The 23770-nt window shown below is 37.1% G+C and overlaps 1 protein-coding gene across 10 annotated transcripts in view; it reads right to left on the reverse strand.

Moving 5' to 3' along the window:
• Positions 1 to 708: 708 nt before the first annotated feature.
• Positions 709 to 23770, reverse strand: part of SYCP2 (synaptonemal complex protein 2) — a 49752-nt gene continuing 26690 nt past the window's right edge. For 5 of the 10 annotated variants that reach the window (XM_054698551.1, XM_054698540.1, XM_054698546.1 and 2 more), the window contains 25 exons: positions 23291 to 23360; positions 22924 to 22981; positions 21158 to 21288; positions 20616 to 21010; positions 17884 to 18011; positions 17098 to 17134; positions 16361 to 16431; positions 16216 to 16273; positions 15765 to 15820; positions 15398 to 15452; positions 14780 to 14948; positions 13146 to 13180; positions 12577 to 12747; positions 11182 to 11359; positions 9954 to 10153; positions 7270 to 7360; positions 6919 to 7068; positions 6222 to 6454; positions 5483 to 5577; positions 5296 to 5395; positions 4752 to 4810; positions 4536 to 4614; positions 4374 to 4430; positions 3201 to 3644; positions 710 to 815 (listed from right to left, as the gene is read on the reverse strand). In XM_054698551.1, coding sequence (XP_054554526.1) covers positions 3567 to 3644; positions 4374 to 4430; positions 4536 to 4614; positions 4752 to 4810; positions 5296 to 5395; positions 5483 to 5577; positions 6222 to 6454; positions 6919 to 7068; positions 7270 to 7360; positions 9954 to 10153; positions 11182 to 11359; positions 12577 to 12747; positions 13146 to 13180; positions 14780 to 14948; positions 15398 to 15452; positions 15765 to 15820; positions 16216 to 16273; positions 16361 to 16431; positions 17098 to 17134; positions 17884 to 18011; positions 20616 to 21010; positions 21158 to 21288; positions 22924 to 22981; positions 23291 to 23360 — 2754 coding nt within the window. In that variant the 3' untranslated portion in view covers positions 710 to 815; positions 3201 to 3566. Of the gene's footprint in view, positions 816 to 3200; positions 3645 to 4373; positions 4431 to 4535; positions 4615 to 4751; positions 4811 to 5295; positions 5396 to 5482; positions 5578 to 6221; positions 6455 to 6918; positions 7069 to 7269; positions 7361 to 9953; positions 10154 to 11181; positions 11360 to 12576; positions 12748 to 13145; positions 13181 to 14779; positions 14949 to 15397; positions 15453 to 15764; positions 15821 to 16215; positions 16274 to 16360; positions 16432 to 17097; positions 17135 to 17883; positions 18012 to 20615; positions 21011 to 21157; positions 21289 to 22923; positions 22982 to 23290; positions 23361 to 23770 lie in introns of all 10 variants that reach the window. The other 5 variants (XM_054698556.1, XM_054698559.1, XM_054698561.1 and 2 more) reach the window with 3 other exon arrangements.

The raw sequence follows: 23770 nt of genomic DNA on the forward strand, positions 1-23770 counted from the left end.
TTAACACACCTGTATTGTAGGAAAAATAACTTTTCCTCTAGATTTTAGAGGAAAATATTTCAGAGTATTTCCATGGACCTTTTTTTTTTAAAGATTTATTTATGCACACAAGAACTGGGGTACAGGCCAGAGGTGTGTGTGTGAGGAGGGAGAGGATTCCCCAGACAGGGGAGGAGAACAGGCAGATTGACTGGAATCCACTGCTGAGGGGAGCAGCGGGGAGACAGGAGGGGTCTGCCGCGCCATGTGGCGGGCTCCCTGGCAGGCTGGGGATCAAACTCGTGCTGCAGAGGCGGCAGACAGCGTCACAGCGCTGTGCTTAACCCCTTGCACCACCTTTGGACCTCATGGGACAATACACACGCACACACAAGGCCAACTACTACAAATGCCGTTCTCTTAGATGACGCAGTTGCTGTGTTCCTCCAGAGGGCCAGAGAAAGAGACCCATGGCTGTGCATGACAACTTCAAAAACACACGTCTGCTTTTAGCCACAAGGGGGTTCCTTACTCTCCCTGTCTAGAGCTGAGCACAGCACATGCCATGCAACACTCAGCTGACTGCTAGTACTTTGCTAGCAACAGCAATGAGAATCCACGCTGTACAGGGTTTGAGAAGCTGAGTTTAGAAGGCACCTCCTTCAAAAATTTATTCCTTTTACTATGCTGCTGGACTTAGTTTGCTAGTATTTCGTTGAAGATTTTTACATGTATATTCCTACGCGACACTGGTCTGTAACTTTCTTGTGATGTCTTCGTCTGGCTTCAGTAAGATGAGGCTGGTCTCAGAGTGAATTAGGAGCATTCCCTCTTTTCTGGAAGAGTGTGAGAAGGACTGGTGTTAATTCTTTCGGTGTTTGATAGAATTCTTCACTGGGTGGCTTTTAATTTATGAGTCAATCTATTATAGATCTGTTCATGTTTTCTGTTTCTTCTCAAGTCAGTTTTGGTAGCTTGTGTTTCTAGGAATTCATTGCATTATCTCAATTGTTGGCAATGCTGTTGTTCATAGATGTCTCTTATAATCCTTTTCATTTTTGTAAGGTGGGTAGTGATGTCCCCAATTTTCACTTATGATTTTGGTAGCGTTAGCTTCCTGCCTGTCACTCAAACTAATGGCTTATCGATTTCATTAAATCTTTTCAAAGAACCAACTTTTACTTTCATTGACTTTCTCTATTTTTTTAATCTTCATTCTGGTCTTTATTATTTCTTTCCTTCTGATAACTTTAGGTATAGTTTGCACCTCTTTCTATTCCCTAGTTAAGTTCTTCATCTGTAATGTATATAAACTCACATCAGTGACTTTTCCTGTGCCCTGCTTTCACCAAAGTGCTTTCAAATTTCCCTTGTGGGCCTCCCTGGTGGTGCAGCAGGTTGAGCACAGCGCTGTGAAGCTGACTGCAGCCTCTGCAGCACCGGTTCAATTCCCAGCCAGCCAGGGAGATACCCACATGGCGGGGCAGCCCTCTCCTGTCTTTCCTGCTGCTCCCCTCAGCAGTGTACTTTGTTCCATCTGCCTGTTCTGCTCTGTCTCTGATGAATCTTCTCACCCTCCTGCACCTCTAGCCCGTACCCCAGTTCTTGTATAAAAATAAATCTTAAAAAAAAACAAAAAAACAAAAACCAAAAACAAATTTCCCTTGTGATTTACTCCTTGACCAACTGGTTGTTTAGAGTGTTGTCACTGGAGTTTTGGGTATGGTAGTGATATGGTATGATTGATGGCTTAGCAAGAACAGGCTGGCTGCTAAATGAATAAAAGATTGTGGAAAGGCAACTATGAATGCTGGAAAGCTATTTAGGAGGCTGTTGCAATGGTCTCTGTGAGAAATTATGTTGATAGAGACAGTGGAAGTGACTTGTGGAACATTATCCTGGCAGTAAAATCTGTAGGACTTACTGATCAATTAACCAGAAAGATAAATGGGTAATTTTAGGTTTTTGCTTGGATAGCTGAGTGGATAAAAATCACATTCATGAGGTGGACAAGGTTTATTCTTTCTCTTTGGTAGTGAGAAGAATGCTGAGGGAGAGAAATGGAGTTGTTTTGAGAGTTGTCAACAAAGCTGTATGTATTTGACATGATGCCTGAATGTGTAAAGTTTATAGCTTTGGGACATTTGGAAGTCATTAACATAAAGATGGTTATTACATGGAATAGCTGAAGTCACCTACGAGGAAATTATAAATCAAAGCGCCCCATACTGAAAGAGAGGAAGTGGAAAATACATGCCAGCCAAAGGTTTTGCTAATGAAATGACACTGAGAAGCTGAGTAAGAAGATACTGATTAGGGTTGGCAAAATAAATCACTAGTGATTGATATAAGCAGTTCAGTGAAAGAGTAAAGACAGAAGCTGGACTGAGCAAATAGTAACTACAGAAAATTCTTTTGTTATTTTCTCTGTCCAGGTGAGTAGAAAATTACATAGGAGAGACAGCAGTTAGGTGGGAACTTGTTATCAAAGGAGGCTTCTTTTTAAAATAAGAAAATGTGGGCAACGTAAACCTGTAGAGAGAAAAGTCCAGGACAGGAGGATTCTGAGCACTATTGGGGGGCTACCCTTAGACAAAGGAGTGACTCTGCCATTGGAACATGGAGAAGATGCTGATACTAATGCAGTTAACATGTCAGATCTTAGAAAAGTAGGAGGTGAGGTCATCAGCTGAAACGGAAAGAACTAAGCAGACAGGAATTGAGATGCAGTGATACTCTAGAAATGTGTGAATGTCCAACAGGGCAGAGTCAAGATCGAGATTTTCCTCTGGGGATGTTCAGGCTGAGGAATGAGGGGTAGGAATTAGTAAGAGAATGAGTAAGGAAGAACAAGAGGGGTAATTAAGCATGAGCAAAAAAAAGTTGAAGTTGGGAAGAAAAAGGTTTGGGCGATGATTGGAAAGTGAAACTCAGGGGCACAGCAGATGGGTCTGGAAGAGCAGCGAGGAGACGGGCACTTGGGCGAGACGGTATGTGGTAAGAAGTACAACGATTTAGGCGTCTTGGAAGAGGTCAAATGGGGAGGTCTGCCATTACAGGGTTAGTTCTACCGTCTCACAGGGCGACACGGACTCTACGTGAGTAGTAACAGCAGAGATGCCACTTTCTTAGGCTAGTGGGGATTCTATTTCCAATCAATAAATCTTGTTCAACTTCTATTATAGCACCAGCTTAGATACAAAGGGTCTTCTTTTGCTTACCTAGACCACTGTGAGCCCACGAGGCTGCTTGAATTACACATCAGATGTTTGGCCCAATGTTGACAAAATAAGGAAAATAACTTCTTAAAAAATATACTTGTCAAAACTTCTTAGAACACAGATATTTAGATAGTATAGTGCAATAGAGTATTCCATGCCATCTGATACATTAGAGGCGTAACTGAAAAATATAATCTCCAATAGCTTCAAGAACCAAGTTACACTCAGGAAAACATTTTAAATCATATTTCAGTGTGTGGCTAAATTTTATTTAGTCTAAACTGTATTCATTTGTAATACATTTTTCTCTAACAAAATAGCATAGTTTAGTTTTGGGCACAGTATAGTTATGTGTTTATCTTTGTATCACACACTGAGATTTCTTTCATGAGTCAAGAATAATGACATCAGTCCTCTGCGTACATTAAGAAGCTCCTCTTCTTGCTAGGATCAAGGGGGAAAAAAAAAAACCTTAAAAGTTGAATGGTCAGTGGAAACATCAAGCTACTAGGTACCCAATCTTAGCAACGCCACCCATAGAGATACTGCACACCAATGCTCATGCCACCCAGTCGCCTGCGGTGGGTGTCTACGGAACTCTGACAGCCGCTGAGACTATGCTAAGGAAGTGAGAAAGGAGCACCCATCCTTAAATCCCAAATTAATGAAACTCGAAGAAAAGTTTGCATTAAGTATATAAATTACCTTTATAAAAGACTAGTACTGAAGGAGATGTTTAAGCACCATCTTGGAGGAAACGTGAGAGACACGCTCACCCCGAGACCACCCCCCAGAATGCGGCTCTGGCTACTAGCCCTTTGGAAAGGCAGCTATTCTGACCCCTGCTGCTGACGAAGTCTTGAGGAGACAACAGTTCCTCCTGGGCAGCCCTGTCCTGACACTGCTGCTTCAGAAAACGTGCCAGGACAGAGTCGGCTACAGTGCTTGCATCATTCTAACAGGTGTGACTGTTGAAATCACCCCTATTATTTAGTGTGAATCCGCTACTTTAAAGAACTATAAGAACTAAAGTTAAAGAACTATAAGTTTCCAGGCTAAAACTACCACTCTAATTTCCACAAAGAAAAATCTGTAAAAGAACTTCCCATTAGACGATACAAAAGCAGGATTGATTAATCGACTTGAGAAGCACAAACCCAGCAGCTGACCTACCATTTCCTTGAGAAATTTGTCTTGCAGCATTTTCATATCTTTTTTCATCAAACACATCTGTAAATAAACATATTTCCCTCATGAAAGTTACTGGAAAAATTCACAGCAAAAAAACAAGTTAGAATAACCAATATTGAGATTATATAAACATAACATTTATACCTCAGATGTAAAAATAGTTTCTTCATAATCAGTGTTATAGAAGACATTTTTCTCCAATGAAGCTTTCAAAAGGTGCAGCCTAACAAGTCAAATAATGAAAGTTACATTTGTGTTTACCAGGAATTAAATTGCTACTATATATAATTTAAAATATAAAGTAACTGTTAATTAACAAACTCATTTTAAACTTATTCTAGAAATTCTATTCATACTCACCTCTGCTGGTCACCTTTTTGATAAATTTTGAACTTCTGAAATATCTTTTCCCAGAGGTCCTAAATTTTAAAATACAAACTAGTTAAACATGGGGTTACTGTATTTATGCAATTCCAGTATTACATAAACCAGCTGGCTATCTGCTAAGAATAGGTATTATATATTCTTTTCTGTTAAACTGAATGTTGGGCCTTCCTGGTGGGGCAGGGGTTAAAGACACATTATCAAGCTATCGGCAGCTACTGCAACACACATTCAATCCCCAGCCAGGGAGCTGAACCCACATGACCTCTCCTGTCTCACCCACTGCTCCCCCCAGCAGTGGAACCGCCTGTTCTGCTTACCACTCTGACCCTGGGGAGTCCTCTCACCCCCCCGCACCTCTGGCTTGCACCCTAGTTCTTGTGTGCATAAATAACATGCAATTTTTTTTAAAGATTTATTTAAACTTCAGTCTTTCTCCCATATGGTGTGTTCTAAAAGCAGAAGGTTAACCAAAGTTTTTTCTAAGTGTCTTTAAAAGCAAGGCTGTGAGAGCACCAACCACAAACTCCTTTTCCAGATCTCTCAAGGACTGTGAATCTCGTTCAAAATTCTCCAGCTCCTCTATAATAGTGAATTGGAATTTATCAAGTTTTTTAATCCTATTAAAGAAATGAAATGAGATAAAAAAATTATAGCACTTAGAGTATATACAATTCAGATATACAATTCAGATTTCCATTACAGACCTATGCTCCTGAATTTGATGGTTCACTGTTTTCACATGATGGTAAAGCGTTTTCCAAGAGTGCTTAGAGAAATACTCCATTATCGTCTGGCGGTTCTAGAAAAACACTCATTTTAAACTCAAAAAATTTTTACAAAATGATCTAACAAACACTATAGTCAGAGCAAAAACTTTTCCATGGAATGCAAATAACACATCTTCAGTTCTAAATTCCTGGTTAACACATAATTTCAGAAGGCGTGACTGAGGTTACCCTGTGATGGTGTTCACTCTACATTGCTGACAAACAGGCTAGTGGTGATAACTCTTAAGGAACACAGCTAAAAGTCACATTATTTTTCACAAAAACATGTATAATCTTAATTTCAAACTTCATCCCTGAATAGAAGAAAAAGGCAAGTGCAGAAAAATATCAACTGGATAACAGAGAGAACCCTAAGTGCAGACATGGGAGATGGGTAGAAAAAAATCACTGAGTTTCAATTACCAAGGCACCTAAGTGCACACGGGATTTCTGACTGCAGCTGTTCATATACTATCTCCTTATCTGGCGCTCATACCGAACTACACTCTCCTCACTAATGGTCACCATTGGGAGAGAAAAACAATGAGGCATGAAAAGAAAATAACAATCATCAAAAATGTTAAATAGGTAAGACTCAGCAACAGCAGAATATGGTCAATGCATAGATTTTAGAAGAGAAACATGGCCCCCAAGAGAATACTTTTCACCCACGAACCATTCTGTCTTTCACCAGCACGTGAGGAAAGCCGCGTTCGTGAGCGGGGGTTTTGTTGTCCAGCACTAAGTGCGGCACGTCATGTTTTAAAGAGTGGTAACTCACACTACATTTTCTCTGAAATTCAGTATTGATCTTCTCACATATCGTTCCTACATCTGAAATTTGACTTCCCCACTTCTCCACAGGAGTAGAAAAATCATTTACTGATAATGGAGATATACTTTCAGACACTAGAAAAGGAAGAAAATCAGCTAAAGTTAAGGTATGCAACATTACAAATCGTCTTGAAGTTCAGAGCAAAATATAATTTAAGTTCTATTTGTAATGTAAGGATTATGATCAAATGCAGACCTAATTTTATGTAAAAACCCTTTTGGCATGTGGGCATTAAGGCAAAAATAACAACTTTAAAATAGTATTCAGTGACACACTAATCTATGAGTAAATTCATATTCCTGTAAAAGTTACAGTGTGGTCATCAATAATAGGATCAGAAGGAGACCTATGAGCACATGAGATCCTCACTGCATCATTCTTCATGTAAAGGGAAGCTCGTGATAGAGCATCACCCTTCCAGACTTATCCAGAGTGCTCAAGGGAAGGGAAAGGGATTTGTTTTGTGGATGGAATTATTCACATCTAAGAAAATACTTTCCAAAATAATTATTACATTTGACACAAACAATTCACGTACTTTTGTCAGTGTGAAGGTCTGCATCTTTGGTTTTAGACAGTTTTTTGGGAAGCAAATTTATTCTCTTTACCTCTTCCAAATCTACTTCATCAGAATTACTTAGATTGTCTTCTGTGTACATTCGTTTGCGACTAAGATGCTGTGCGGGACCTTAGAAGCAGTTAAGAGATGAATAACAGTATTATAATATTGATGGAAAACACCTAATATCTTCTTGCTTTTATATAAAAAGTCTGTTTCAGTTAATTATTGCATGTTTTAAACAAGCAGGTATTAAGTTTTTCCTGGTTTACTTTTCATTTCCACATTAGCTAAATTGAATAATGGCACAACAAATGTCACAGTATTTACCTAACACATGAGCAGTGTCACAGAGCATGCCACACCGTGTTCTCTCTGTTCCATCACTAGACACGGATAATGCAGATGGTGAATGACTTTCCTAAAATATATATCAGAAATTAGAAAAAATTACTGTATATACTGTTGATCATCTTTCTGAAACCCAAAGCCAGCATGTTGCAAATTCTTTTTTTCAGATTGCTGTTTTTTATTGTTGACTTTTAAATTCTTATCAAGATTTGGATTTAAGTCAGGAAATGGGGAGCCATAGAAAATAAAAATGAGGACCCCTTTCACGCTATATATTTTTTTTTTTTTTTTTTTTTTTTTTTTTTTTTAATTTTTTTTTTTTTTTTTTATAGAGGCATGTTTTATTTATTTATTTGTTTGTTTGTTTTGTTTATACATGCACTGGGTACAGTCAGAAGCGTCGGAGGGTGAGAGAATTCACCAGAGCCAGAGCGGGGTGCAGAGCAGGCAGAAGGACCGAAGTACACTGCTGAGGGGAGCAGCGGGCGGCAGGAGAGGTCTGCGCGCCATGTGGGACCCTCCTCCGGTGGCCGGGGAGCAGCCGGGGATTGAACCGGCCCGCAGAGGCCGCGGGCAGCTTCGCAACCCAGCGCTCAACCGCTGCGCCACCGGGGAGGCCCCACGCTATATATTTAAGCCAGGTCTTTATCATCTTATGCTTTACCGTTTCAGTATAAATGTGTCTCCATTCCAGCCAAATTAGTTTTCTATTTCATGAAAATGCATGTCCCTCTCCAGCCCCTTCCTTTCAGCCACTGTTCTACATCAGATAGTCTGTAAAGATCTATCCGTTTAGGTCTGGGTCAAATCCCATCCTTGTCCAAAATTCCATCTTTTTATATTTTACAGGGTATAATTTTGTCAATGATCAAAGTACAACCAAATGCCTGTTTAATCATGAAAGCAGAAAGAGCTAATTACAAGTATGTACATCAGCAGATGTATCTTCCCTAGTTAAGATCTTACGTTTCCCTTTGTAAAAGTTTCAACTTCTTTTGTGATCATACCATCCTACATACTTTATTTTTTTTTTTAAATAGAGGCATGCTTATTTATTTATTTGTTTTGTTTGTTTTGTTTTTTTGTTTATACATGCACTGGGTACAGTCAGAATCGCGGGAGGGTGAGAGAATTCACCAGAGCCAGAGCGGGGAGCAGAGCAGGCAGAAGGACCGAAGGACACTGCTGAGGGGAGCGGCGGGCGGCAGGAGAGGTCTGCGCGCCATGTGGGACCCTCCTCCGGTGGCCGGGGAGCAGCCGGGGGATCGAACCGGCGCCGCAGACGCTGCGGGCAGCTTGGGCAGCTTCGCCAGCTTCGCAACCCAGCGCTCAACCGCTGCGCCACCGGGGAGGCCCCATCCTACATACTTTAAAACAGTAATTCTTTACCGATAACAATTTGTTAAATTAAGATGCTTCTTAAAAGAACCAGACGTTCAGTGGCTCTACTGCCACATTTACCTGTCTTTTGCATTCTGTGGTTTTGTTTGCCTTGGGGATTTTTGCAGAGGGAGGCTGAATAGTCTAGGGTTGAGACTGCTTTAACAGGACAGTGCTATTTTTACTTGATTGATACATTGGAGGTTTTGTTTGAAAAATGTGCTTTTCGAAGATCATTGGCCTAAAATAATCTTAGAACCTTTTAGAAATAAAAACATTCTGTTCAAAAAAGTAGTGAAGATGGCTGGTTTTAAGGGAAGTTTTAAGTTTGGCTACAGATATGTTAAATGGTCACTCTTCAATTCTGTATACAGAGGTGAGCACAGATCAAGAGAATATGATGCTTGAGTCTCTGCTAACAGTATTATGCTTGTGAAAAGGGAGGCGCAGCAGTAGGCGCTGACCTACGAGATGTCACCCCCTAGCAGATAGCAGGGCCGGGATTTAAACTGAATTCTGTCTGACTCAAAACACTCTTTGAGCTCTACTCAGCCACAGCGAGCACTGTGAGCACACTGACAACACTGCAGTTTGTCACTACTTCCCAATCCTCCACTGAAGCCATCCGTCACGGAGACCACAAAGAGGGGTGGAGGTGAGGGAGGGTTTGTAAACTGGTACCAAAGTATCCATGACTTAAATATAAAACTACTCCTGGCAGACATTAAATTTTTAACTACCTCCTGTTTTATTAAGAAACAAATAGTGTATCTAACAATACATCATATTAAATTTGTTAATCTTAATACACATTAAAATGTACATCATTTACCTACTAGTTTTAAAGCAAATGTTAGAGTCATACCATTTCCAACTAGATTCTTGCCATCTTGCGATTTAGTAACTAAAGGTTCATGCTTTGAATTATGGTGAAATCTGAAAAATGTTCGTGTGTTGCAGAAACAAGCCTATCAAATCTAGGGAACAAACTGTAGTTCTGATGGAAAGACAAGCAGGCAGCACCTCTCTGTGTAAGACAAGCAAGCAGCACCTCGGTGGTCTTTTTGAATGTGCAATTCTTAGCAGCTTCCCACTCCACCACATTCTGCCCTTATCGGGCTGTAAATATCACTGAGGTCATTTAACTTACCAGTAAGTTTCCGTCTCGCTTCCAGACCAAACCCAAAACCTAAGTAGATAAGCAGTGTATATTTGATTAAGACTGAAGGCAAACGATTGGATTTACCTCCTTCAAATAGAAGAAAAACAATGTGTACGCTTACCAGAAAGTATGACTGTGGAGTTGGCAAGGTGCTTTCCCGGGTACATACATTTCTCTCACTGCTGTTGGATGAGTTTACTGGCTCTCCTACTCCATATTTACTGTTCAAGGATTCAGGTGAAGTTTTTGAACAAGGTGATAAGGATCTTGCTATACAGTCAGAATCCTGACTTAGATCTTTTTCTGTTGTTTTCTGTATACCTATATTGCTCCATGAAACACAAAGATGACAGGTATTATCATTGATGTCTGTTTTTAAAATAGCATGATTAAATTCTAAGAATAATTTGCCAAATCCTCAAATTCTTATGGCTGGATTTAAAATGTAGTTGTAACCATAAAGAACTTACAAAACATTTTCAAGCAAAAATCTCTGCAGTATGAGTTGACTACAATGATCCACTAAGGATTATCTTGAGTATTCTGACATCACAGCAATTAGTATTATAAAGTCACAGAGCTTTATGGATGGAAATGGCTTGGGAAACCATCTGGTCTAAATCCTTCATATACAGATGAGAAAATTCAAGACTGAACTAGTCTAAGTGCTTCTCAGACAATTTTCAGATCAGGGCATGCGCATCTGTCCTCTGAGTATGTGCTTAGCTAAGATGACAGTGGTCCTGAGCATTAGGATAATACTCTAGAAAAAATATAAACAGCTATCTTAGAAGAGGCATATTTTAACTGAAATGACAGACACTTAGAAATGTTTTTAAATGTCCTTAAAAGGAACTGAAACAACATCAAAGGTATAAGCTTATTCTTACAGTAACTATACCAGAAAAGTAGGCATATGCCAGAGCACCAAAGGATATAGGTTTTCTTGGCCAATTATTTTAAAATAAAAACAAAATCTCAATTTCTTAAGAAGAGTGTCCACAGACTAACCATGCTATTCCTTGCGGACTTGTCAATGAAATGTAAAAAAGAAAAAAATAGAAATCCCCATAATTATCAAGCTTTCACATTAAAATTTCTAAAAACAAGTATTTTCCACATTCAAGTATTTAGTATTTAACTTCCTGACATAAAAATCTTCAGGTACAGTAACACTGTTCCGCAGTCTACTTAACAAAGATGAAGCTACTGGTGTTAACTAAAGATGACATTTTGAGACTTATAATCTTAAAAACACCTCAAAATCAGCTTTCAGATGATGTTTTCACTTAGGTGCAATAGAAAATTATTATTGAACATTCAACTAAAGAAGAAAAAATGATACTGACATCTCATCACTTCTACGGACGATGGACTCCCAGATAAAGACACAGGAGACAAGTCCAGGCACTGATCACAAACAGAGGAGCTGTTCCATTCTGCTGCTTCCTTTTGTGTTTCCACAGAAAAGGCATTCTGTTGTTTCTCTGGCAGTTTCCTGGTGCTGCTTCTGGAGTGGTTGTTCTCCTGAATGTATGGATAACTTTAAGTGGATTTGTGCTTGCACATATAAATAAGTTAATGTCATTAGCACATACAGGGGTAACAGGGGCCTCCACATGACCTTTGGAAGACCTAATATACAATAAGACGCAAGATAAATTCACAGGAAAATAAACACAGACTATAATAAATATAATGTAGAGATACAAATAAAATGCAATAAGGAGTCAAAGAAGTTGTTCAGGGCAACCAGGAACACTTTCTAGATCTCACAGGACCTGACATGCGCAGAGGCAAGGAAGGCACCGAGGACGGGGAGGAGGCCGGCTCACCAAGGGAGGAGGCCGCTCAGGTCTTGTTGGGGAGTCACAGGTTATTCTATGTAGCCCTGACAGCTCTGCGTATGTAATGGGGAAGCGGGGAAACGAGCTCAGAAGATATTCTGATGCTTTGAAAGTCTGACTCCAGGAAGATTTCCAGGGTTTTTCTTTGACAAGAGGTAAGATGAGAGGTGGCATGAGGGGCTGATGAGATGTGGAGGTCAGTTATAATGTCCTTAAAAATCTTCCAGGTAAGAGGCAGTAAGGGGAGATGGAGGTTCAATAATTTAAAATAAGCACAGTGTAAAGGTCAGGCCAAGTCTCTGCTCTCCCTAGCTGTGGGCCCCTCAGTGAGTTTTGTCTCTGAGCCTTACTATTCCCATTTGTAAAAGGGGATCTCAGGAACAGTGCTAGTCCCAGTGGTGCTTGAGAGATTCTAACAAATCTGTAGAGTACTTAGAATAGCACCTGGGCCATTGTACTTCTTTGTTGTTGCCTTAATCAAAATATATTGAAAAGGAAAAGGGCTTCTTATTAAAGGATAAAAATTATTGTCATCTGGATCCTGTACTTCAAAATACTAAGCTCAGAGACGGGCAGTGAGGCAGTGTATGACAGGCCTTATACCAAATGCTTTAGAATTCATTCAAGAAAAAGGCTATACTTCTCAATCAAAGCATTTTCTTAAGGTTAGAATTCTACTCGCATCAAACAGCTGTTTTGTAACATTAATGCCAACTTATTACAAATGTTGACACTATTTTGCCTAAGGATATATTTTTAGAACTATTTTAAGTATTCTCATATGCAAAGTTAAATCCAAAAAAGTAACAAGATAAATATGATACATTTACAAAAATAATTCTATAGCTAAAAGTGAGACTTCTAGAAATGATTATAATCTGATTTGTAGTGTTTTACCTTCACTAGCAATTTCTTCTTAAATGAATGTGAAAATTCTGGCTCACTCTCTGATTCCGAATTGGAGAGATCTTTATAATTTTTTCTGGTTTTGGTAGCTCTTCGTGGAAGTCTGGTTCTCCCATCTGGAACTGTCTCATCTATCTTTTTGATGACATTTTCCCTGCATGTCTTTAAGAGAAAAAAATCCTGAGCAGTAGTATTAGATCAATACTAGAAATAATTAGCTCAATACTAGAAATACAGTTATTTGTTATAAAATTGACTCTGTGCTAAGACATACACAAAGTATTTACATGAATGGATCCCTGACTGATTTTTTTAAATGACTGGATTTTTTTTTTTTCATTCCAACTTTCTTCTAGAGAGCAAGAGATCAAAAATATCTGCATTCATAAAGCCATGTTCAACATGATTCGGAAAGGAGGGGGAATTGTACAAAAGCTGAAACAATTATGGAAAACAAATAACTGATAACATGGGTAAAGGTGAGATGGCAACTGAATTTTTGCTGCACAACAAGAAATAATCACTTTAAAGGGATGTTCAACACAAATCTTTGGTTTTACCATTTTTAATTTTGGTTGTCTTTCCAAGGATGAGCCTGCAATTCAAGAAAAAAAAAGGGTGGTAATTTCCATATAGATAAGAACTGGCATTAAAACTAGATTATTTCTTTAAATTCATTCAAAATTTAAATTTCAAAACTACTTAAGACTAAGCCAGCAACTTACTGCAGTGTTTGTATAATGTAAATTATCATTTTTTCCCTTTATTTTATATTAAACTTTTTAAATGTACAAGAAAACATAATGTAAGTTGTAAAGTTAACACCCATGGGTCTACCATTCAAATAAGAACTAGAACGTATCTACTTATGTAGATTCTTACTCTTATATGATCACCCTTCCCCACTGTCAAAAGGCAATCACCACCCTGAAATCCGTTTCTCATTTTCTTGCTCCTAAAAAGACCCCTTGACTTCACAAATATGTATCCCTAAACAAGTTAATGCATTTTGTAATGGCATCATTTCATAGTGAAGTCTCATACTTGCCTTTCTAAGCATAGAAGGGATCACCTTTCTAAGCACAAGCAGTGGGCTCACCCACACCGAAGCAGCAAGGTCCTTTCGGAAGGCAGGTCCTCCGGCCCTGACAGTGAGCCCCCTGCACACACTGACCTGCAGACTGTTTTCCAGAAATACACTTTGAAAGTATTTACAGTATTCTAGCCTTTAATGCTGCTCCAAGGTTGCCAATCACCTATCTCGCTATAGATGTCTCCAGGCACACGACTTGGCACTAGCCAGTAGGCTCCGTGAGCATGCACCTCTCGGTGGTTACAACACACGGCCTCCGAGCCCAGGCCTCCAACTAGATTGGGAGCATCTTTCATTCTTTCCCAAGTCAGATCTATAGCCCCACCACTCCATGCTGCCTTCCCTGAGTGTATGATACCTCTTGCTTCTCTGTCTTGTGCTTCCCTTCTTCGGGTGTATGATTGGTTTTTAAAATTCATTGTCATTTCTAAACCCATACCAAAATTCATTTTCATCTCCTTTTACTTTTTAAGCTATCGTCCCGTCCCCTCTGTATACATAGGTTATTTCTACTACCAAACACTACCTGTTATTTCTACCCTGTAATAAAATGAAAGTGGATTCCCTTAAAAAAAAAAACCAAAACAAAAACAAAAAAAAAAAAACAGCTGAGTTATGTTTAAACATGGACTATATAATTTTTTCGTAGCACTGATACTGATGTTTAGCTATAGAAAATTGTCATTATATTAGCTAAGAACCAATACCTCAAACTACCTGAAGAAAAGGCAAGAGTTATATGAAAACTTTTCTTTCACTGTATTTTTATTGCATATACATGAATTCCTAAAATGTATGTGTGCTGGGTGTGGCAGGGAATGAGACTTTCAAACTTGGGTTGTTTTCCTTGATTGCAGGCTATGAACAGACAAATAATGAGAGTATAACATAAGTTCAAGATACTATTGAAAAAATTTAAATTCATATTACCAAAACAATAAACCACCATTCTAGTATTTTGATGTATCTGCTTGCACTCCTTTTTCATATTTATAAGGGTACTTTTTTCCATTCAAAGGCATATTTCCCAACCACCAAAGCATTTTGTCATTAAAAATGGTAAAATCATTTGCAACATTTCTTTGAAAAGTGATTTCTTACTTGATTTCCTAGTTTTATGTTTCGTCACCTTTTTATTTCTGCTATAGTCTACTAGCTGTGGTTTTGATTTTGATTCTCTGAGCCAGCTAATATCAGTCTTGCTGTCATCACCAATGTATTCTGTATCAGTATCACTAAAGAGATTTTTCTTCTGTTGATTTGTTATAATCTATAAGAAAAAGAATCCTTGTAATACATGAAGAAATATATCTTATATGTCATGCAAGATAAGTTAAACAAGACAAAAACCAAAGTCAGATCCAAAGAAAACAAACACTTCCCATTTTTTAAGTACACTCATATCTCCTGCATTAAGGACCTATCCAAAGAAAGTCATTCAAATTTGTACCTTGTCAGTGGTGGTGGTGTTAACGAAGTCTTCCCTAAAAACCACTTACTTCCCTAGAGACATAATCTAATATCATCCAAGAAAGTGAAGCTGTCATTATCTGCTACTAGGTGATCACAACAGCTCCGAGACCATATGAAAAAGCATAACAGAAACATGGACAATCCCATAGAGAAAAAAATAACATTTTTGTTTTGCAGTTCTGTGATAATCTTTGGCATTAGGAAAATAGTGAGTTTTAAACACATTAGGATATTATTATAACTTACTTTTTTATCTTTTGTCTTGGGATAAGGTTCAGCTTCATAATTTCTTAAACCTACCCTTAAACAAAAAATGCATTGACTTTAATTACTTGTTTTCTTAAGGCAGCATGCACTGGAGAAGCACACATGGGCCCCCAGTGTATTAATTCACTACATTTCCCCTCTAACCTCAGTTAATTACAAGGTAATGAGTTAAGGGCCTTTTGAGTCCTTCCATTTAAGATGTGCACAGTATCTGATTATAAATTTTAGAAGTGCTCAAAATAGGGAGTAATAATGGCAGCAACATTATTTCCTCATGTTATAAAGCAGTCAAAGACAACTGAGGTTGTGTTCTCATCTGACCCATCTGGTAACAAAAGATACCTACAATTTTACTGAATTATCCGTGCAGGCTTCTGTAGCTGTAGCTTGAAATTCCTGAATCTATATCATAAATAAGCATTAAAAAAGACTTAGTGTCAAAATAAGGTGGAAAAAAAGGAAAAGAAATAAAATCTAGTTTCTATCACTTCACATAATATTTGGAAATACTAAAAACATTTTAGGAAGAAATCTAGTATTATAAAACATTTTGATCTATAGTAAAAACAGTATCAGTAAGTGATCTGATTTCTTGATGGAGCAGTCTGAGCCCTTATATATCCCACTTACTTATTTTTCTCTACTTAAGTTAAAAAGATTTGAAAGGAAACTAAATATAGCTAGAGTGGTTACCAAAGAAATTTTTTAGGTATTCAAATATTTTAAAGCATATTTATGAGAGGATAGAAATAAAAATATATCCTAATAACATGCAAAATAACAAATTTCTAGCTTACTCCAAGTTTTATAGTAGGCTCATCAGCTCCATTCACATTAAAATTGTACACATCATCCCTGTAAAAGTCAAGAGTAATATTAACTCCGTTATGCAATATATATACATTTTATCACTAAAACTGCAATTTATAGACTACTACTTACAATGGGCATTCAGAAGTAACGTTAACAAAAGTAGTCTTCAGTTGTCTATAACTTTTTTTCTGAACCTTTTCCTAAATACAAAAGTTTACATATAAGTAGGCAATTAATTTTTTAGTGCTTCTAATATAAAAATCTTATATTTGCAACATTTTGCTTACTATGATATAAATACAATTGTGAAATATAAAGTTTTATAACAAATACAAAATAATTTACTGACATTATATATAGGAAAATAAGGTGAAAGGAATAACATAAAGGCGATTGCAATTAGGGATTGTAAAGGGATTAGAAATTACAATTCAAACTAGGAAAACAGGATTTGACATAGGGAATAAAGGAAGAATTCAAGAGGAATTTATAGGAGGTAAATCTCAAAACCTGAAATGAAGTGGAAAGAGAAAATAATTATAAGGAATAAATCAAAGATAAGTGACATAGTAAACCTTAACGAACAGTAAATGTTTTAACAAATACAGAGACAAGGATCTTATTGTCAGGAGAAAGAGGATTAGCTAAGACAAAATGGAGACCAAGATATATTGGATTATATAGCAAAGTTCATCTAAAAGATGTGAACAGAAGGGTAGGGTCTACTTTGAGTATTTGCCACTAATCTTGTCATTTGTCTTCACCAATTATTAATTTGCTACCCTACTACTATTCTATTTCAGTGCTTACAGTTAAATATCATGTGGAGTTTGGCTATATATTTGGTGTAATTAAATCAAACCCACCTTACTAAGGTGTAGATCAGACTTGTTTGAAAAACCACTGTAAAAGATTGTCAGAATTAAAAAAGCAATTAAAAATCCGTAGAGTGTTTTTCATAAGAGCCATCTCATATAAAATGTATGTTCAATATCCTATAAATAACTGAAACATGACACCACAGCTACTTTTGTGCTGGTTGGCACTACTCAGAAATGTTTGCAACTGCATCCATAGTAAACAGTGACTATAACAATGAGTTCTAAGGCGGCTCATTCATGCAGTAGGCAGTATCACACAATTAAAAATGAATGGTTTCTAAAAACTTTCTTCATGCTGTATATAAAGTCAGGATTAATTTAAACTTGAATTAACCTAGCAACCTATAAGGAGATATTCTGTAATAAGAATTAACCTTCATAAAGACTGCACAAAGGGAATGCACACTTTATATAAAAGCAACGCGTATGAGCTCATAAAATTCATATTTCGTAAAACAATATATTTACATCATGCACTTAGTGTTACTCATCACTAAGCTCAATAACAAAACCCTAATTGTTTATATTCTAAACATCTACTTAGGTATGCTGCACTGATAGGGTATTCCAGATACTTTATAAAATGTAATGAGGCATTAGAATGGCTAATTTAAAATTTAGTTACTGTCTTGCATAATCTGAATAGCTACTGCTGTTAAAAAGAACTGTTTTCTACTAGAAGGTTAGGTTATTTAACATGTTTAAAACGGTATAAAATAATCTAGATGTGCTTTCAGAGAAATTCTTACGGTCTAAAACTGAAGAACATACCCATCAATCAAAGTCTCCTTTAACTTTTTTGTAGACTTGATGTCATCCTTTGGTTTGTATCTGTTATTAATCTGTTTTATCAGGGAATCTGCTGCGCCAGTAAATCCTTTCCCTTTTGACTTTTCTCTCTGAAACAATTGATAAGTTATTTAAAAATTCCACCAGTTAATCTTCAAAAGAAATATAGACTGAAAAGAAAACTTTCAGAAATCTGGTTCTATGCTTAACTGAAAGACAAAAAGGGACTCAGAAATTATTTAAGCTAGGGCATTGTTCGGCATTAAAACAACTCAGGACAAATCCTTCAATATACAAAACTATGCAGCATGTTCTACAGAGATTAAAATTTCCCATTCCTGGATAAACAAATCATAAAAACTAAAAACTGAAGGAAACTAAAAGCTGGTTCATTGGAAAGATCAATAAAATTGATAAACTTCTAGTCAGGTTAGCTAAAAATATACAGAAATTACTAAAATCAAAAATGAAAGAGAGGCTATCACATGGACAACAGGAAAATTATGAACAAATCTATGCCTACAAACATGATATTAAATGGACCAATTCCTTGAAAGACATTTTGCCAAAACTCACACATAGAATTAGATCACCTGGACAGGCCAGTATCAAGTAAAGAAACTGAATCAATCAATAAATAACCTGTCAAAACAGAACACGTTAGGCTCAGATATACTAACTGATGAATTCTATAAAATATTTAGAGAATTATGCCAATTTTCTACACTCTTTCAGAAAACAGAATCAGAGAAATACTTTTAGAGTCATTCTATGAGGCCAAAATCACTCTCACATTACTATCAAAGACATTACAAAAAAGTAAAAACTATATACCATATCATGTGCATATATGCAAAAGTCCTCAGGTAAATACTGACAAATTGAACTCAGTAATGTATAAAAAAAAATTACGTACCACATCCAAGTGAAATTTATTCTAGTCCTATGCAAGGCTGATTCAACATTTTAAAATCAGTTCATGTACTACATCCTATCAACAGACACACAAATGCATTTGACAAAATCCAAAACCCATTCATAACAACTTTTGCAAACAAGGAATAAAGGGCAACATCCTCAACTTGATAAAAAAGACAATTATAGCTAACACACTTCCTGGAGAGAAAGAACATGCTTTCCACTCAGATCAGAAACAAGGAAGTAAGGTCTGCTCTCCCTGTTCCTATTCAACATACTGGAAGTTCTACTAATGCAACAAGGACGAGACGAGTGAATAAGTGATATGTAGGTTGGGAAGGAAGAACTAAGAACTGTTTGCTCAATGACTTCATTGTCTTTGCAGAAAATACCAAAAACTGAACTAAAAAGCAATCACAGTTGAAAGATATAAGGTTAATAACAAACAAGTGGGATTTGAGAAGAGCTGCCTGGCATGTGAACGGTGGGAAATTCTGTGTAATCACAGAGGAGGGACCATAGGAAAGACTGAAGAGAATTTCTGAATATAGGGAGTTGAGCTTTTAAAAATTTGAGCACAACTTAGAAGAGCTGATCAAGTTTTCATGTTCCCAGGAAAAAAGGGATGACCACCTCAGTGAAATGCTGTGGAAAGATTTCCACTCTCCAAAGAAAACAGTTTAAAATTAAAACTGAGAGATCAGTCAGTGTTCCGTCAACAAGAATCCTGTTAAGCCTAGTTCTGAAGGAATTAAATAGCAATGAAAACTAGAAAGAATAGCAGCATACTAAGAATTAAGGAAAGTGACCCAAAAATATATGGCTAAAGAAAAAAGTAGTCAAATTAGGCACAAAAAGTTGTAGGTTAAAAACAAAACAAAGAGAAGACTGGTCAAGACAGAATGTTCAATTATATAAAACAACTGCAAATCATCTATCAAATGTTTTATGTGCCCACAAAGATACTCTAATAAATGAACATTTTGCACTGACTCTAGAAAATCTGCTGCCAGATATTAACAATACTCTGGATGATAAATGAAAATAAGAACCTACATGATCTGGATCCTCTTAGCATGGAAATATATTCTCATTAAAAGGTTTTCTCAAGCTACATCTTAGTAGCAACGGCCCCATTCTACCGCCCCATCTCCCCCACCCCCCCAAAAAAAGAAGATATAAGATAACTGCTACAGAGCTAAACTTTTAGTCTCAAAGTATGGTATAACCCTAAAACCATCCTGGGATTTCTAGTAAAAGATGAAAAAGAGGGACCAGCAAGAGTTACAGTAGAAGACCATCTTCTCCACTCCACTTAGGTCCTTTCTTGTCAAAGTTTAACACTGTAACCCCAGAAATGTTTCAGATACATAAACCTGTGCTAGACCATGCAGGAAAACACACATTCTTACACTGTAATAGGTTAAAACCGAAACACACACACACACAATAACCATTCATTTAAAAGAAAGGTAAGCGTAAGAGAGGTAGTTTTACATGCACATTCAAAAGAATCTGAGGGACAGTGGGTGGGACTCAAAAGAGGAGGCCAGGAACTTGAAGGCTCGTTTCTGCTATGTCACTGTCACAGCCCGTGCAGACAGGCGGGCACGCGCCTTCTCCTAGGACCTGGGAAAGTGGGAGGAGGGCGAGGGGTTCAGGAGAGACTCACTCAGAGTCTGAGAGAGAATCAGAGAACCAAGTGTCAGAAGTGTTAAATCTGCAGCAATAAATCAAGCTTCTTTTGCTTTCTTATGTTAGTAAATATGCATAAATAAAACACACTGAAAGCTCACCTTCTTCTTTTGTCTCAAATCCCAGGAATTAGTTTCGGATATTGAGGTTTTCCTTGATTTTCGATTATCTTTTGCATTTTTTTTAGAAGAACTTTTATCACAAGTAGCAGTATTTATATCTTTTGACAATATGTATTTTTTCCTATAGATCAGAGATTCTTCTACTGTCTTATTGAGGAGAACTGACTTAAAGGTAGTTTCAGATTCCATATGCCAATCATTCTGTTTGGTACTTTCAGCATTTTTCTGCTGTTGGTGGTTTCTTTTGCAAACTTCTACTTTATCTATTTCCTTATGCTGCATTATTTCTTTCTTACATGGCACCTTCTCAATTTCTTCAGAATTGTCAGATATTGAAGAAGATGATATTTGTTTAGTTGTTTTTTTGTTGATATCTAGCAGAAAAAGATAAATTAATCCTTATTAAACAAAGAAGCTGTTAATATATAAAATTTGTTAAAACTAAAGCTATTTCTTAGATATTTTAGAAAATGAATTATTTCCCTGAGCTAGTATTACATGCAGACAGAACTATGTTTCACCTTGATTAAATGTGATTCCTGATGAAGTACTTGCTTGCTGATTACATAGTTTAATATTTGTTACGGGTGTCCAACATGCCAATTTTGTGTTCATTTTATTTCCAGAGAGGTTGTCTAAAACACCAGGTAACCTGGAAAATAAATTTGATTGCCTAGTATATTATAAAATATGATTCCATCATACTGACATAAGACCTTAGCTTTTTATCTTTTTTAATCAAAGCTTATTGATAGCAAATATTTTTGTAAGTCAGGAAAACAGTTAAAATTTACTATGTAACTGATAAAAATACAGATATTACAAAAGAAGTTCCATTATTGCTACTATTTTGTTATCTACTTACACATATCTTACCTGTTCTACTGTGCATTTAAATTAGGCTAAATTTCTTTACACTTATACTTTATTGTTTAAAAAAAACTCATTTACATCCTACACAAAAATTAACTCAAGATAGATTAAAGATGTGGATATAAGACCCCAAACCACAAAATACAATGAAGAAGATATAGACAAGATACTTCACAACACTGACTTCAGTGATGTCTTTGTGAATTTGTCTCCAATGGCAAGAGAAAGAAAAGGGAATATAAACAAATGGGACAACATCAAACCAAAAAGGTTCTGCACAGCAAAAGAAGCTATCACTAAAACAAAGACACCCTGTTGAAGACGGGAAAATATTTATTCATCAGATAGCTGACAAGAGGTAGCTATGGAATAGCCATAAAAAACTCATACAACTCAAGAAGAAGAAATTAAGCCAATCAAAAAATGGGCAAACAAGCTAAACAGAAACTTCTCTGAAGAAGGCATACAGATGGCCAACAGGCACAAGAAGAAATTTTTATCATTTATCACAAATACAAATCAAAACTACAATGTGATGCCATCTCACCCCTGGAGAATGGCCCAGATCAAAAAGGCCAGAAACAACAGGTTCTGGTGCGGCTATGGAGGAAAAGTAATGCTGAGTGAAAGAAGTCAGCAGAAAAGCAACCCGTGGCTTCAAGGATACATTGAATATACAGAAACAAAACAAAGGGTCAGGAAAAATTTCAATCTAATCACACACATTAGAAATTACTCTGTAGAACTAAGGTTACCAACAGCAGAGAGCAAAGTGTGGAGGGGCCCATGGACTATGGCGGAGGACACTGGGCACCTTGGTGGTGGGAGTGGTGTTGGGACATGCATCTGAGGAGGTGTGATCTTACACCCCTGGAACACATAGTGTTGTAAACTAGTGTTACCTCAAAAAAAAGTACAAAAGAACTTCATTTTATGACTCAATTTAAAGAGTTACTGGCTGATCTCGAAAACGTGTATAATCATTCCTCTTTATGGTATCATAGTAATACTTGAGAATTAATACTGTAATTCTGGGCCTCCCCGGTGGCGCAGCGGTTGAGCACTGGGCTGCGAAGCTGCCCGCAGCCTCTGCAGCGCCGGTTCAATCCCCGGCTGCTCCCCGGCCACCGGAGGAGGGTCCCACATGGCGCGCAGACCTCTCCTGCCGCCCGCTGCTCCCCTCAGCAGTGTACTTCGGTCCTTCTGCCTGCTCTGCTCCCCGCTCTGGTGAATTCTCTCACCCTCCCACGCTTCTGACTGTACCCAGGGCTTATATAAATAAATAAATAAATAAATCTTTAAAAAAAAAATTGTAATTCTAAGAGTATAAAGACCTTTTCCTTTAAATCTAGTCATTCATATAAAAGTAAAATTAACATACACTAAATAATCAGATGAATTTTCTCATACTTACACACGTTTATCTGTTTTTCCCATTGCCTGTGAATCAGGAACACTCCCTCGGAGTTCATCTAGAAAAAACAAAAGGCATGATACAGTCATTACTTCTGTGCAGGTGGCAGTTAGGAAAAGATTCAGTCAAGGTTCTCACACTGGGATGGAGGGATAGGCCCACCTCATCTTATCCTATCAGACCTAAAATTCTTGGAAACAGAGACTGACTTGCACTTCCTTGTAACTCTAAGTTCCTTGCACAAAATCCAATATAGTCATTATAAATTACTCCTTTGCAAATCAGTGAAAGCTAGTGGGGTTAAAGGATAGAGGAAAAGATACGCATTTTTATAGGAGCTACTAAAATTAAACCCAATAGTACTTACTGAAATTTTGACTTGGGCATTCTTTGTCCTTATTTTCTGTCTTTTCTACAATTTGGGCAGTTTTGACATGCTATAAATACAGGAAATAGTTAATGTAAACTTGAATTAAGCAATATAGGGAAATATTTTTAAAAGTCAGAGTATTAAAGTTTAAAACTTTTAAAATTAAGCTATTAAAAGTCAGATAGACTATCCATTTCATACAGGTTATGCCCATTCTAGAATATTGTCCATCCTAAAACACAAGAAAGTAACTTTCATTGCAGGTAAAGAGGCAGAAGATCCTATAATATTTCTGATCTCATCCACTGCTAGTTTAATTCAACATTCATCTGTAAGTGAACATTTCTAGAACTTCAATCGCACATCTACTACTGCTATTGATCTCATCGCCTGCATTGATCTTTTCACTAACATGTTAAAAAGTCAGAAATTATGAAATATTAACTGATTTTGTAAATTTTTGGCCAGTGTACAGAT

Source organism: Talpa occidentalis, unplaced genomic scaffold (assembly GCF_014898055.3).
Source record: "Talpa occidentalis isolate TD23 unplaced genomic scaffold, MPIMG_talOcc4v2.1 talOcc4.10, whole genome shotgun sequence".
Lineage (NCBI taxonomy): Eukaryota > Metazoa > Chordata > Mammalia > Eulipotyphla > Talpidae > Talpa > Talpa occidentalis.